General features: G+C 37.6%; 1 protein-coding gene across 8 annotated transcripts in view; it reads right to left on the bottom strand.

Moving 5' to 3' along the window:
• HDAC9 (histone deacetylase 9) overlaps positions 1 to 16771 on the bottom strand; it is a 1063574-nt gene that overhangs the window by 584489 nt on the left and 462314 nt on the right. For 6 of the 8 annotated variants that reach the window (XM_049893259.1, XM_049893260.1, XM_049893263.1 and 3 more), the window contains exon 3: positions 7085 to 7147. In XM_049893259.1, the coding sequence (XP_049749216.1) occupies positions 7085 to 7147 (63 nt within the window). Of the gene's footprint in view, positions 1 to 3492; positions 3562 to 7084; positions 7167 to 7386; positions 7453 to 7555; positions 7782 to 16771 lie in introns of those variants that run through there. The other 2 variants (XM_049893266.1, XM_049893262.1) reach the window with 2 other exon arrangements.

Raw genomic sequence — 16771 nt, 5'->3', positions numbered from 1 at the left:
TAAATTGGTAATGCCTGGGACTGCTATAATCAACTTGTGACCATTAGAGGAACTGGCCTTGTGATGATACCAATGCTAAGGCCAGAGGGTGGTGTGAAAGGACGGACCTGAATGCTGTTGACAGGATTGAGCACCTGGTACTGCCTGACCACTCTGCTATGTTATTAACTGATGTGTCCTTGCTGCCTGTCACTTTGAGTAAGATTTCCTGTCACTTGCAGCAGAAAACAACTTAATATACCTACTACTTAGGACAAACCACCATTAGTATTTTGGCACGTTAGCTTTGTGTTTGGGTGTGTAAGAAAAACTTTTTAGAAGATATGTGCATATTATAAAAATTCATACAATGCCAAAAAAGTATGAAGATAAAGAAAAAAAAGCCCTCCCCCTGCATTCCCAGAAAATCTTTTCTGATGTCTTAATATCTATATATGAATTCTTCTAGGAGTTGGATGGAGAGGAAAAAACTTTTACACAAGTGTGATCCTATTGCTGATACTATTTTTATTAAAAAAAAAAAAACACTAAATTTGAATATAACTGAATTTAACAGAAATAAAACTGAAATTGAAGGAATTACAAAACACACTAAATGCTTCCCCACCATAAGAGATACTTTTCCCTAAAAGATCTCTTTAAGGTTATATAAAAACACTAATTAAAAAAAAAAAAAATCAGGTTTTGGAGTTTTGTTTTTTTTAAAAAACAAAAAACTATGTGCTTCTATTTTAAGCAGCAGCGGAGAGTCTCTCCTTGCTCTGAAAGGGGAGGATATTAGCACTTTCCCACATGTTCTCATCTGACCTTTCACCAATGCCTCCTATCTGTTAGGCTTAGTTTTCTTAACAATAAGGGTCCATGGGTGGCATAAATGGTTGAGTGCTTGACTACTGCTGAAAGATTGGAGGTTGGAACCCACCCAGAAGTGCCTTCGAAGACAGGACTGGCAATTTGCTTCAGAAAGGTCACAGCCTTAAAAACCTTAAGGAACAGTCCTACTCTGCACATATGGGGTTCCCATGACTCAGAATGGACTCCATGGTAACAACAAGTTTCATTAATATATTTACATTGCCCTGCTTTATAACACTTTCTGTCCTTATATTATTATAGCCATAATCCTATGGTTGTTAAATACAGTCAATGCTTGCCCCATTACTTACACTATGTACACTGTTTTCTCTACTTCTAAAGTCAGTTTTTTGTTTTTGTTTAAAATTCCTACCTTCCTTGTCTAGGTTTCATTGTCAAGCTGTCTTTCCAGGAAGGGCTCCTAGAAGCTACACTCACAGACCTCTTTTGTGCTTGAGAATTTCTATCCTGTCTACCTATTTTCTCTGTAGTTTAATAACATCTTGGCTGAGTATAATAATCATGGATTGCACTTCCATTAGAATTTTAGAGATTCTTCATTATCTTCTGGTATTGAGTACTGGGCAAGTCTGGGGCCATAGTGAATCCCCATACATTCCCTTCCTCCATATCCTCTCCTTCCATAGATACTTGGCTTTACCTGCCTGAAATGCCTGAAAATTTCTTTATCATTTGAGATCCAATAACCGAGTTAGGATATGACTCTGGGCTAAGCATTTGTATCAGATTTTCCTAAACCACAGGGTGCTCTTTCAACTGCAGATTTCTTTTTTTTTATTATTCTTTTTGTGTGAAATTATCTTTCTTCATTTTTGCAAAATTTTCTTCCATTTTATTGTTTTGGATTATCAACTTCAGGGACACAAATAATATGCTTACTATACTTTCAGTTGCTTTAACCATTTTTCTCTTTCACACACACGGTCTCAAGTCTATTGTCTTTGTAAAGCTATGCACTAGTATCTATTCTGTTTCCTGCTATTTCTAATAAATATTTTAGTTCTATAATTATGTTTTTTTCATTTTTAATTTGTTTTGTTAGATCTAAAAAAACAATCTCCTTTTTTCATCTCATTCTATTGTTTTATCATGGCATCTTTGAGCTCTTATGTTACGAAATTCATGTTCTTATGAAGGTGCTCTACTTGTGGGAAGCAATTACTAGACAATTTCATCTGTTCAAAGAATTGATGTGTCCTTACTAGAATCTCTGACTTTCCTTGCAATTGTCCTCTCTTTATTTTACTTCTACATCTATTAATTTTCCTACAGTATGCTTGCATAATTGTTAACCCCTTTTGTTTCATTTTACTTATGCTTGGCAGCTCTGACCAGCTATTCTTTTCCATCTGCAATAGCATAGATAGTTAGGTGACTTCTTGGCCTTCTTCCCACTTTATCTAACATCCTACTGTATCTGACTCTCCGAGTTGGAGTGTTGAGGAAATTGTAGTTTATCCATGTTTCTGTATACTGAGGAATTAGAGGGGAAGCAGGGCAACCAGTGACCTGAATAGTGTCTTTGTGTGAATAACAACAACAAAGAAAAAACAGCCTCTCCTTCCTCAGTATACTTTATAGTCATCTCCTGGAAATTTGTATAAAAAATATACAAATTTGTACACATGAATCCAGACAGTACATAACCTCCACAATTTTATACAAGAACTCTGGGGAGGGCAGAGAAGTATATTCAGAGTTGAAAATGTTAATATGCAATACTAATTGTTTCATATGGTCAATGCCCCTTGTGGTAAGATTTCATTCAAGGTTCTGAACCTTAGTGGGGGGAAGGTTATCCCATCAGAAGAAGCTATGTATCATTTTCCTCATGTATATAGATGCTCTAAAGCCTTCATTTCTCCAGAGAAGAAGTTCATTCACTGCCCTCCATTTCTCTTCCAGAATTCTTTATACTATTCCTTGGTCACAAGGCAAAAAAGCAAATAAGAGCTGAGGATATCCACTCAGTTTGCTTCTTTTCAGATTTGAGAATGCTAGCGAGAAGCATCAGGAAGTTGTCAAATTGCCAGTAAAATTCTAAGGAGGCCCAGCAGACAAGCTCAGTTAAGTCTCTGTTCTGATCAGAGACCCTCGTCTCCAATTTTTTCCCTTGGCTATTTGTTTCTGAGGTCTGTTGCATTGGGTTATATCATTTACTTTGCTCAGATATTGCTTAATATTGCAGGGTGGATGTATGTTTTTTGCTGCCTTATACTGTTTTTTGCTCACTTCATTCTCTCTCAATGATGAGAGATTATGTGGTACATTTTCAAATCCCTCATCTCCAAAATCACAATCACCATTCAGAACATTTTTTTTTTAATTCATAATTTTGGTTTATTTCAGTCTTCTGAGGAGTTTTATTATATTTTCTTATGTAGCAGACTAAGAACGATTATGCCACCTGTGTCATCCACAGAACAATAAAATGCTCATTCTTGTCCCCATCTCAATGGGCCTATTTATAACTAGATTTTTGATTGCTACCTATCCAATATCCCAATTGATAACAGCCCTGTAAGTAAAGATAACCTGAGTTAGAGAACAGAAAAATAGTAATTAAGGGAAATACCAGAAGTGATTCTTGACATGACAGGAGAATTTCACACTTACATTTTCATAATCAGACTCTGCTTTTCAAGTAGACGTAAATGACTATTCAATCTCAAATGTTGCCTTCCTCTTGATATCACACACCGAGGGAAAAGAGGGTTGAGAAAGGCATGAAGGTACATTTTATATGAAAGAAATTTAGATTTATTTTTTTTATATATCCTACAATAAGAATGCAATGTAAAAATGAATTTTCCATATTTTAACTGTATTTTACATTAATGCTGTACAAACTCCAGGAAATTCCTTCATAATAATTGTTCCAATACTATCTGGACAGCTCTCCTGTCCAACGTGTTAAGCAACATGCTGGGCAACAGGGGAATGCCCTTACTTCTGCCAGCAACTGCTGAGTGACCTGAGTATTTCTGCAGGCTTCAGTTTCTGCCACAGTCATCACTTATACTGTTCCACACAAGCCACAAAAGTCAAGATTGATAGGCAAAATGTGTCACTCACACTGAATTCCAAGATTTAATATTATAGACTTTTTAACTAAGACATCAGCTGACTACATTGTAGAACCTAGTTGTACCTAACATGTCTAGCCGACTGGATCAATATTAGAAGAGAAAAGAAAAAAGAAAAAAAAGGAACTATATAAACCACTTGCAATCTAAGAGTATGTAAAAAGATCCGAATACAAATCTTCTACATTGATGTGTAATATACAATATAACTATAGTAACATATGGGAATACTAAAGCGATTGATAGTAACAGTTGAACAACAAAACAATACTTTTTTTTTTTTAAATAACCTCGAGAAATCTGCTGTTGGGGGTTTCCCTGATCAATCAAATATTGATTATTAGGTAATGAGATATTTCACAGAACGTGCGTGCGCACGCACATACACACACACTAGCTACCCTGATTTACAGTCACAGTTTGCAAAAGAAAAGATTTAAGCATATTGAATTAGGTCTATTGTTATCAGATCAAGGTAACCAAAAACATAGCTGATTTATAAGACAATTAAAGAGAACTGATTATCAAAACAAAACAAACCAAAAAATCATTTCTCCCTGTGATGTACAATTTCACTCATCTACTCATCTGGCTTGTCCAGCAAGATAGGGTGTGGCACTGAAGAGTCATGGTTCCAGGTTCAACCCACAATAATAGTAACAATAACAGCGAGTTTATACTTTAAAGACATTTTGATATATTCAAATATATATTCAGAGAAACAGGAGGGCATTATTATTCATTTTATAGATGAGTAAACTGGTCACACAACTGACTCACAGCAGAGCTCATGCTAGTAAACAGGGCTTTTGACTCCCAGAACAGTGCTCTTTCTACCAGTATGCACAGCTGCCATATGTCTGTTTTCCTTTTCAGATCCAAAGACTCCATCCGCTTCTATCAATCACATTGATGCCACTGGTCCAAAAGAGAGCTGAATAAGATTTACGTCTAAATTAATACAAAAACACTTCTAATCTAGTCATTAACTCTGAAGACAACCCTACTGGTAACGGTTCACCAGCATCACCATCACAGAATTTGCTGTCGGTTAGAACCACTAGAGGATTTAAATTATCCCAGTATCCAGGCTATTCCCCATACCAATTAAATCAGAAACTCTGGGAGTGGAACCCAGGGATCAGCATTCTGTAAAATGTTCCTGGTGACCCCAAGTGAGATATAAAATGAAGTCTTGGTGAATTAAACTTAAGGACATGTTTTAGTAAACAAAATCAAATGTCGCACAACTGTGTAGGAAGGATGCAATTGTTTCTATATTTCAAATTTTAAAAATAAACAGAACCTGGAGTTCATTTACACCACCCAGGATTGGGAGTTGGCATCAACCTATATCACTTTTCTTTTAATAGTTGATGCTTAAATGTTATTTCCTTTCGAATTGACAATAGCACAGAGTCTCCAGCACACCCCTCCTTGAAAATACTGTGGCATTGTATAAAAATCATTAAATGTCAGGAAAAATGACAATCATACAATCTGAGTAAGTTGTATGCGAAGATCAAGGACACTGAGACACAGAAAAACTTGCGAACACCTGTAGGGAGCCTCATCGTCAGCAGAGTCGCTTCGTGGAAGCCATCGTTATGTTTGTATCACAGGAAAGAAATATTAAACCTGTAGCACAGAGGTAAAGACTAAAAAGATAAAGCATAGTACTGAAAAAAGATACCTAAAATGGTCATTTTGAAAGAGTCTTATTCACGTGTTAAAACTGAAATGCCATGTTAAATGACCAGTACCATCAGAGGTATCCCTCCCCTAGCCTCCTGTCAGCTTTGAAGCTATGAAGATAATACACGGTACAGAAATTCTGGCAGATTTGCTTTTGTTAAGCAGACACCACCAATGGATATAATGCCTGTCGCTTAAGTGTAAACACCCCAAATTACACAAAGTTGATATTTTGTTCTAATTCCCTGAAAAGGCTCAGTCAACAAAACACTCTTTAAAATCATCCTAACTGACAAAGGTTTAAAGAAAATTTACTTCAAACACAGATCAACAGATGGGAAGGTATATCAACATCAAAACAGACATCATGCCAACCTGTGGAATATTTCTTTCACACCTACTTCTACTAAGTAAACGTGGCTTTATGTTGCATTCTTATCACGGAGTCTAAGTGGTGATCTATAATACTTCTAATTATGATTAAACCCACCTGAGAACGTAAAAGATTGGAAGGAGAACTTTAAGACAATTTAGGGTAAAGCAATCAGAAGAGGAGAGAAACAAGTCCCAAAAGCTTTCAGAATGAGCTATAGGAAATAAATACAAAAAGCAGTAATTACAGGCAATGGAGAGCCTGCTTTTTTAACAAATATAAACTGACAAAACTGAAAAGCTTCATATCCCATCACATCTCCTTTAGAGCTCAAAGATGTACACAGAGAAACTAGAAATTGGCATCTGCGACTTGTTAGTCTTTAAAACGTTGCACCTGCTTTTAACACATTTATATGTGTACTATGGCATTGCATTTGCCTGACAATGCTAGACTTCCCAAATGTTTGTGAAGAAAAATAAAACAAACATCTGATAATAATAATTTTATTTCATCAGAAGAGTTTCATTTTGGGCTGCTGAAAAAAAAATTATGGAAAGAATAAAACTACCTTCACAACTCTGCAGCAAACACATTTCAGAAGGTGAGTCTATAAATAGGTGTGCTTCTGTAGCACACTGTAAATATCAAAGCATCAGGCTGCCCGAGGCTGCAATTTGAAGCCCCGATGTGAACTTACCTGATTTTTAAAAGTCCCGATCTGAATACGCTTACAATCAGGAGAGATATCCGTTTTCTAGCTGCAGAGTAAGGCAAAACCTCCGACTACATGTTACTTATCTCAGTCTCATCTTTCATCGGAAGCAATAGTTTGCAATTTCATTCAGAAGCAGTAGTCCCTAAACAGACTCTGAATATGCACGGAAACAGTAATGGAAGGGATCTAAGTTAAACCCTACAGACGCACCAAGAAAATAGCAACATCAACACGAAAAAGCAGCAATTCCTTAAGAGAGGTGCTTTTCTTAGCTGCATTTCTGAAGCTAGTACACTTTCAAATATAAAACGTCTTGGTTATGAAAGAGGATCTTACCTGAGCTGATCATACTGTGCATTCTTTGCTGAGCCAACAGCTGCTCTCGTCCAGCCACCCCATCTGAAGAAAAACACGAGTCACTCTCGTAAATTGTCTGCAGCATATTCCAATCACTCTTACTTCAGCTACATGAAAGATTCATCACTGCTCAGTGCACGGGCCCCAGGAGCTACTCTCGCTGGTCCTCCCTCCTCCCTGAGGAGAAGCAGCAGCAGAGGATCAACTTCGACAATGATTTCCTTTCTGTGAAAATGGACATACACTTTTTAAAAGACCCAGACACTTACTAGATTACCAACCTGTGTGCAAAGCAGAAAGGACAGAGTGGATGCTATAGCTTGCTGGAGTTTAGGTTATCCCGGAAACTAAAAGCAGGTGGGAAATAGGAATGTGCTTCGGGGTTATTTCTTTGTCAGAATAAGTAGAAAAATATTAATTCTCCCCACGAGAAAAAGAAACCAATTAAACCTGGGTTGTATTTCTTCAGGCTGCCTGGGTTTTGTGGCAAGAACTCTTAGTTCGGCAAGTGGCTCCCGCCCGGGCCCTCCTCCTGTTTATGTGTGTGTCTCTCTTCCTCCTTTCTGGGTCTCTCAGCTCAAGTTGGCTAAAGCTAGTGATAATCCATTTGCATATGAATCAACAACAGCATGGCCCACAGGCACAGAAATAGAACAATGGTCTGCCTGAGCCAAAAATAGGTCAAGCATGGCCTAGTGATTGGAGCCTGCATTAATGCATTTAAAAATACCCTAGCAAACCCAGCTGTCCGGCCTCTATCTTTCAAACCATAATTCTCTATTGCTGGTCCTTAAAAGCTATTAACTCTTTCCTTCCTTCAAGATTGCTTTACACACGGTTTCCACGCAGGCGATCAGCTTCCAAAGAAAGAAAGGCAAGAAAAAATTAAGAATCATAATTCAAAGAGGGCAAATGCACATACATTTCATTTCATTTCATTTCATTTTATTTTTGTAGTATGTGTTTTTGGAAGAGAGAAGAAGCGAGAGAGCAGTGCAGAGCTCTGTATTGGTTCTAAAATAATACTGGAAGCTTTTGCTGGTAATGTGGTTTCTGCCTCACCCACGCACAGCAATCCTGGTGTTCTATTTTTGTTGCCTGTTTCTCTGGCTACGCTGCAGTTGGCTGTAGCACTAGCAGCTTTTCTGCCTTCTAGTTTCAGGACTGACAGGAGATTTAGTAGAGGTAGTTTTGGAAAACAAGCACACTCCAGAATAAAATGTTTATGAAGGACTGGCTTGATTTTTTTTCTGCCTTTTACGATTTATGTAAGGCAATTGTTCACTTCACAATCCTTATCACCTATCAATTTTATTGACCCAACTTCTACAGTATCTAAATTAAAAAATATATATATGGTTTAAACCTGAAAACCTGCCTTCTATTTAAGACTCTCGAGCTAACTTCAGTTTACCTGCAAAAGGAAAAAAAAAATGCCTGTGCTTTCTTACAGATGGATGCTGAATGACTGGATATACACCTGTAGATTGTTAAATATCTGTGCCCAACTGTGAATGTTCTGCATTCCTCTCGACATTAGCTGTCTGGAATATATTTATAGAAATAGCATTTATGATAGTGGTTAGATTGCCAGATCAGCACATTTGTGGCATTCACCTATAAGGTAAATCAACTACAGTATGTAATACTAAAAGTTCTATAGTCTCTGGTGTCCATTTATAACATCATTTCCATATGAGAGATAAATTCTGCATTCCAAATTAGGATGCTGACATCAAACCGCCCCCAAAGGCAAATCCAAAAGTGATAATTCACTGTTCGTGGGAGCTCTGCTCCCTTTTCTGAACTAGATCAGCAAGGAAAATAGAATTCCAAAATCATCAGTAACAACAGGGAACAAAAGGGAAGAATGAGATTGTTTCACGGTTCTCAGAGCCATCAGGTGGAGGAGGGATTCTGGTCAACTACTGTGCAGGAAAGGTGGAAGAGAATGAGAGGACAGAGAGTTTGTGGGAAAGGCAGGGAACATGTTAATCATTAGTCAGGTAAACCACTGATATAGAAAATGGCACTGAATTCCCATTCTTTCATAGACTAATTCCTACCGAATACTGCTTGCCAACTTATATTTGGATAGATAAGTTACAAATTAAAAAAAAAAAAAAGTTATCCCAAACTAAATTTAACTTAAACTAAACCAAAAAATCTCATATTCCTGTCAGTGAAAAAACAAAAACAACTTGATTGCATCTGACATTATAAGTAAACCTTTAATCAGTTAAGAAATTTATGTGCAAAAGTCAAGGGTCTGAAATATTGTGAATCTGACTATTTTCTTGGGGATGATATATTTATGAAATAAACAACCATAGCATTTTAGACCTGGCAGGAAATTTAGAGATTGGCTGCAGTGGTGTTCAAATTTATCCCTCAACAAACCAGAGTACCTCACAAGCTACCTCACAGGTTCCTCCAAAAGAGGTTCTCCTTCTAACCAGTACAGCCCATTTGTATCTGATTACATTTGACTAAGATTTCTACTGATCACCAACGTCTTACATTAAGAAAAAAAAAAATTGAAATCTATTCACCTAGCCCAAATAAGTTCCCCATTTTACACATGAAAAAACTAAAGAGACTTGACAAAGATTACACAAGTTACAAAAACAGTCACTAGTAGAGTTAGGACTAAAGAGAAGTGCTTGAGGTAACATAAACAAACAAACAGACAAAAAACAAGCCCGTTGCTATAGAGTCAATTCCAACTCATAGGAACCTTATAGGACAGAGTTGAACTGTCCCATAGGGTTTCCAAGGAGTGACTGGTAGATTCCAACTCTGACCTTTTGGTTAGCAGCCAAGCTCTTAAGCACTGTGCCACCAAGGTCCCTATGGTAACATAAAATAGGTATTAATTAATCCAGTAAGTCTAGAATCCACATTCTTGAATTCCACCATCTTGTCCCTTACTGAAATGATGCAAATTGTCTTAGTTATCTAATGCTGCTATAACAGAAATATCAGAAGTGGATGGCTTTAACAAAGAGAAATTTATTTTCTCAGTCTGGTAGACTAGAAGTTCAAATTCAGGGCATCAGCTCCAGGGGAAGGCTTTCTCTCTCTGTTGGCTCTGGAGGAACGTCCTTCTCTTCAATCTTGCCCTGGACTGGGAGCTTCTCCATGCAAGGGTCCAAAGAACATGCCTTGCTCCTGACGCTTCTTTCTTGGTGGTATGCGGTCCCCACTTTCTGCTTGCTTTCCCTTTCCTTTTATCTCTTGTAAGATAAAAGGTGGTACAGGCCACACACCAGGGAAACTCCCTTTACATTGGATCAGGGATGTGACCTTAGTAAGGGTGTTAAAATCCCACCCTAATCCTCTTTAACATAAAATTACTGTCACAAAATGGAGGACAACCACAAAATACTGGGAATCATGGCCTAGTCAAGTTGTCACATATTTTTGGGAGACACAATTCAATCCATGACACAAATAATTATTTGAGATAGTCACATAAAATGTAATATATTTTTCATCTACTGATGCAAAATGGAAGCATTGCCTAATTGTTTAAGAGTGATTTTTTTGATAGAACATACAAAAATAGTGATAAGACACTGTTAGAGATTGAATTGTGTACCCCCAAAATATGTGTTGAAATCATAACCCCTACACCTGTGGATGGAAACCCTGGTGGCACAGCGGTTAAGTGCTACGGCTGCTAACCAAAAGGTCGGCAGTTTGAATCCACCAGGCGCTCCTTGGAAACTCTATGGGGCAGTTGTACTCTGTCCTATAGGGTCGCTATGAATTGGAATCAACTCCACAGCAACGGTATACCTATGGATATAATCCTATTTGGAGATAGGGTTTCTTTGTTATGTTAATGAGGCCACATCAGTGTAGGTGGAGTTCTAAACCTAATTACTTCTGAGTTATATAAAGAGCAATTAGACATAGAAGCAAGCACAAAAAAACAGGAGCGGGGCAGGAGGGATGCCATGTGAAGATCCCTAAGGAACCAAGGAACACCAGGACCACAGAAGCTGAGACAAGAATCTTCCCCTAGAGCAAAGAGAGTCTTCCTGTATAGCCTGTGTCCTAAATTCAGACTTCTAGCCTCCTAAACTATGAGAAAATAAATTTCTGTTCCTCAAAGCCACTCACTTGTGGTATTCTTGTTATGGCAACACCAGAGAACTATGACAGACATATAAGAACAAAATCACAGTATTAACATACTTTGCCTACACATTTTGTCATTTTAAGTTTAAATTATACTCTTAAGCAACAATGTACAAAAAGGGTCTCCAAACTTAAAAAAATAAAAAAATCCAGAAGAGTGAGTTAGTAATTATCCTATTCCACAGAGGTTCCAGGAAAGGGCATTCCACATTAACATGGTAGAAATATTGTATCTTCTTCATTTTCACCAAGGTTTTTCAATAATCAGCTGTGCAACCCTACCCTTAATTAAATCAATATTTCCATCACCGTTAACACCCCTTTTCCCCCTCCCACCTGCCCCTTGTAACCACTAATAAACTTTGTTCTCTATAAATTTGCCTTTTCTTTTGACCAATTTTTTTTAACTTGAAGTTTATTTACATTTCATCTCTGCATTCTTTCCGAATTATTCCCATTACCAGCCTTCTCTTTCATTAAACTCTTGATGATGGAAAATTTCTTTACAGTATAAAGACAATTGGCAAGTCATAAAATAGACCATATTTGTTTCTGGGAGGAAAAATAAGCATCACTGAAAGAACCACCAAGTACTGTGTATTGATTACCATTGTTAGATTGTCCAAGTTGATTTTTTATTCTTGTCACATCATTGCAATAACATTTGTAAAGAAATGTCACTAGGTTTCTTTTGGGGGTATTTTTAAAGTCAATTTTACTTATTTTAAAAATAAAAAAGATATTTTCTATTACAGGCCACAGCAAGTTTTATACAAGTGCCAAGTTAGAATCAATGGGGAGTTATAAAAAATCTAAATATAATACATTTTAATTCAATTTAATACACACTTTCCAAATTGATCTAAATATTATATTTCACATTTTTACAGAATAAGGGGGAAAAAAAAAAGTTCCCCATCTAAGAGAACCTGAAGTGGGAATTCAAGTTATTCTGATAATTAAAATTTTTTATGCAGGTATATAAGCAATGCAAAAAAAGTATAAAAATATCTATATGGCCTCAGAATTCTAGTACTATTAGGCTCACAGTGACCTCTTCTCAAATTGTCTTAGTGGATGACAGAAGTCTCTGCTGGAAGGAAGCAAAGCAGAGAGTGTACTCAAATGTATTCTACAACAATAATAAATCTAATGTTCGTCTGTAAGCAAGCAGAGACTTTTCATGCAGTACTAAATCCTATGATTCTGGAATCTAGAACAAATAAAATTCAAAACTTGTTTGCTCAAAGACTAAATTTCGTGTTACTAGAAAGCAACAAATTACTGGCCAATAACTGGTACTTATGATGCGTCCCCCTATCCTCACATTTCTCAAACTATTGCCATTTATCTTCAGTCAATAAACTTGGTTCTCTTAGAACTCCAAGAAACAGGATGAAGAAAGTACAGTGTACTTTTTGGTTTTTAATTAAGTAGTTTATTTATCTGAATTTGCTATTTCCAAGAGGAAGAGCACTAATTCTTATTGAAAACTGGATACTCAATTTACAACTGATTCTGAAGCCTCTGCTGAGGCTTCCCCTGCTTTGCCAAGGTCCCCCCGCCTCCACTTTCCATTCACAGCCCGCCAAGTCACGGTCTCTAACTGCAGTTTGGGCTGAGGTGGCCAAGTCGGGGCCCCTAACCATGGTTTGAATATGGCACCAGATCTCTGCACATGCACAAACCACAGGACCTGAAGAACTGTGTCCTTACCTGACCCCGGACCTGAGCATCACTGGAGGGGAAGATATTCTCTAGCACACTGCAGCATCTGAGCCCCTTTGCAAAATGGGAGGTCCTAAAATGCAGACTTCCTTTGCAACATGACTCAGCACCTGGATCTCCAGATTTGTGCATGGGAGAACTGGGGTTTTGGATTTCAGGCACCAATCCCTGCCCCCTGGGGACTTGAGGACATAAAAGCTCCCAGCTTCCCTGGGGCTGGGAGTGTGTGGTCTTTCGGCTGTGAGGCCCCACCTTGCTCCTAGTTTGTGTAAACAATAAATTCCCACTTTGTGTTTCCATTGCAATTGGTGGTGTATGTCTGTCTTAATTCGATTGGCTAAGAGGACAGGATAAGACCCCAAATTCAGTTACAATTCCATGAAAAGTCTAATTGGTTACCAGATGGTAGTCAGATAATGAAATATTTCCTGGACCCATAAGCGGGTAAAGGGTTTGACAAAATACATCTGCAATGAAATTCTACAGAGAAGGTATCACATGAAGAAAAACAAAACAAAACAACATCAAAAGACTGGGATTGTCAGCCTTACTTTCACTGAAAATAATTTATTTCCTCCTTCCTGGTGGCACAGTAGTAAAGTGAGTGCTAACTGAAAGGTCGGTGGTTTGAAACCTCCAGTGGCTCCGGCTCCGTGGGAGAAAGATGTGGCAATCTGCTTCCATGAAGATTTACACTATGGGGTCACTATGAGTCGGAATCAGACTCAACAGTAGTGGGTTTGGTTTTCCTCCAAATGGATGTGTTGATCCATAATTTATTCTGTTTTGAGGGGAGTACAGAGCATCAGGATCACCCAGGTACCTGTTAGAAATGCAAATTATGTGGGTCCACCCAAGAACTACAAAATCAGAGCCTCTGGAGAGATTCTGCATTTTAACAATCCCACCAAGTGATTCTGATGCACAATGAAGTTTGAAAACGGCTAGATTAGATCGTCCTTTTCAAAGCAATGATTAGATGGTTAAAAATATAAATGGATAAAGTATCTCTTTCGGTACATTTTCAAATTAGCCCATATGATTAAGAACAATTTTTAAAAATGAAAAATTTAAACTAGGTAAGAGACTGGACAATGGGGCCATTAATATTCACTGTATGAAAAGACTGAGAAGGACTGTCCAGAAAAGGATCCTCTAGCTTGCAAATAAGATCAGCATTGTACATTTAAGGTGATGGGCGTGTGTGCTGCTTTTCCTTGCTAAGGTACTTTGTTGTAGCTTCTAGTTTTCTAATTTTTACCAGTTGCACATCAGTCCCTATACGCAGAGTTCAGATCAGCCAGCATGGCAGAAGAAAGCAATATGGTTATGCACAGCCCTGTAATTAGACGGACAAGTAAAACTTAATGGTCTTTAGATAGAATCAAGGGAGGTTTGTTTTTTCTATGAACATCAGTCATTCAGATATTGAGCATCTACTATTTCACTTATTGATACAGTGGCTGTAACAATGGGCTCAAACATAACAAGGATTGTGAGAACAGTGCAGGACCAGGCAGTGTTTCATTCTGTTGTACATAGGGTTGCTATGAGTCAGAACTGACTTGACAGCACCTAACAAAAACAGCAACACTATTTCATATCCTTAGTGCAAGCCCTGAAGTTACAAGGGTACCCAAGATCAATGAAACAGCCTCTGCTTTCACGGAATTTTAAGTCAAGAACATGGGCAATTAAAAAGACCAGACTTACTTGCTTGAGAGAGATTGGAGAAACCCCGAGAGTATGTCTCCCAGACACCCTTTTAGATCAGTAATGAAGTCACTCCTGAGGTTCACCCTTCAGCCAACGATTAGACAGGCCCATAAAACAAAACAAGGCTAAAGGGGCACACCAGCCCAGGGGCAAGGACTAGAAGGCAGAAGGGGACAGGAAAGCTGGTAATAGGGAATCCAAGCTCTAGAAGGGAGACTGTTAACATATAATGGAGTTGGTAACCGATATTCACAAAACGATATGTGTATTAATTGTTTAATGAGAAGGTAGTTTGTTCTGTAAACCTTCATCTAAAGTACAATAATAAAAAATAAAAATTTAAAAAATAAAATGAAAAAATGAACTATACAGTTTGGTAACAAACTGTATAACTCTAGTTTTATTTCAATCTTCCTTGATTTTTAACTTACAACCATGAGTTCAAAATAATACATCTATTACAAGGATTAAAGGAAATTATATCATATCTGGGGTTAGATTAACCACTAACCAGAAACCAGTTGCCATAGTTTTGATTCCAACTCATGGGGACCCCAGGTATGTCAAAGTAGAATTGTGCTTTTCAATGGTTGATTTTTTTGAAAGTAGATCACCAGTCCTTTCTTCTGAGGTGCCTCTGGGTAAACTTGAGACACTAACCTTTAGGTTCGCAGATGACTGCATTAACCATTTGCACCACCCAGGGACTTCAACTAGCAATTAGGCATTCAATAAATGGTAACTACTACTAATATTACTATGTTGTTGTTGTTGTTAGTTGCCTTCCAGTCTGCCCCCAATTCGTGGCAACGCTATGCACAATGGGATGTGACTGTTGTGATCTATAGGGTTTTCACTGGCTGATTTTTCTGAAGTAGATCGCCAGGTCTTTCTTTCTAGTCTGTCTTAGTATGGAAACCAACAAAACCAAACCAAACCCAAGTCAGTTCCAACTCATAGCGACCCTATAGGACAGAGTAGAACCTCGCCATAGGGAGGTGGATTCGAACTGCCAACCTTTTGGTGAGCAGCTGAATGCTTAACCACTGCAATATCAGAGCTCCGAACTCTGCTGAAACCTGTTCAGCATCGTAACAGCACCCAAGCCACCAGTGACATACGGATGGTGACTGCACTTGATGTGCATTGGCCAGGAATCAAACCAGGGTCTCCTGAATAGAGGGTTAAGAATTCTATCACTGAACTGCCACTGCCACATTATTAACATAACTAATAACAATAATAATATCCCATATGGGCCTTTAATTCATGGTGACTAAAATGACTGAAAACCGTTACTGGTCTAATTTCCTAAAGAACTGTATACATTCTAAAGGAAATTATGTAATTGATTAACCACTGAGTCCCTTACCCATATCTTTAGAAGCTTCATTCAGCAACTTAAAAGGACAGCTTATTTTGTTTCTCCTTGTCTTGCGAGAGCTTAGCATGACATCTGAGACAATATTTCATTCAACAGATATTTGTGAAATGAATAAATGATTCCTTCTTCAAAAGATCCTATTAAGTCACTACTGATTTAGAGGGAATCACTACTATAATATTCAACATCTAATATTTCACTGTTACTCATTTTATCAGTTTCTTAGTATCAAAATTTCACTAATTATCTGCAAATCAATAATAAATCAAAATAAAAAGGACTAAGTGTATGTCTCAAAAAAAGAATCTTCTGTTGAAATTAAGTGTAGTTTAACTGCATTCCCCCTGTCTTGCTGATGTCTCACAATGTAGAATAACCTGTGAAAAAGGTCAGCTATAAGACGGTGGCAGAAACGATCCCACACAGATTACTTAATGTGATCACCAGCCTCTGGTAAAATTCGAATGTACAATATATGAGAATACCTTTCTTGAGAGGTGTCTTACAGATATTGGCACTAAAAAATAAATATGAAAAGTCATTTGTAGCTCCACTTTATATTAAGAGAACCAGAAACTACATAGATGGCAGGGCTTCTAGAAAAGTCTGGTAATCAACTGTATCAGCTAGTGTCCACCTGCTATATTTTAAATTGATGAATTCCATTGAGTACATCATTTTCATACCAGGAT

The sequence above is a fragment of the Elephas maximus genome, chromosome 8, assembly GCF_024166365.1.
Source record: "Elephas maximus indicus isolate mEleMax1 chromosome 8, mEleMax1 primary haplotype, whole genome shotgun sequence".
Taxonomy (NCBI): Eukaryota; Metazoa; Chordata; class Mammalia; order Proboscidea; family Elephantidae; genus Elephas; species Elephas maximus.
The sequence above is the reverse complement of the archived record's forward strand: the minus strand, read 5'-3'. Positions and strand labels throughout refer to the sequence as shown.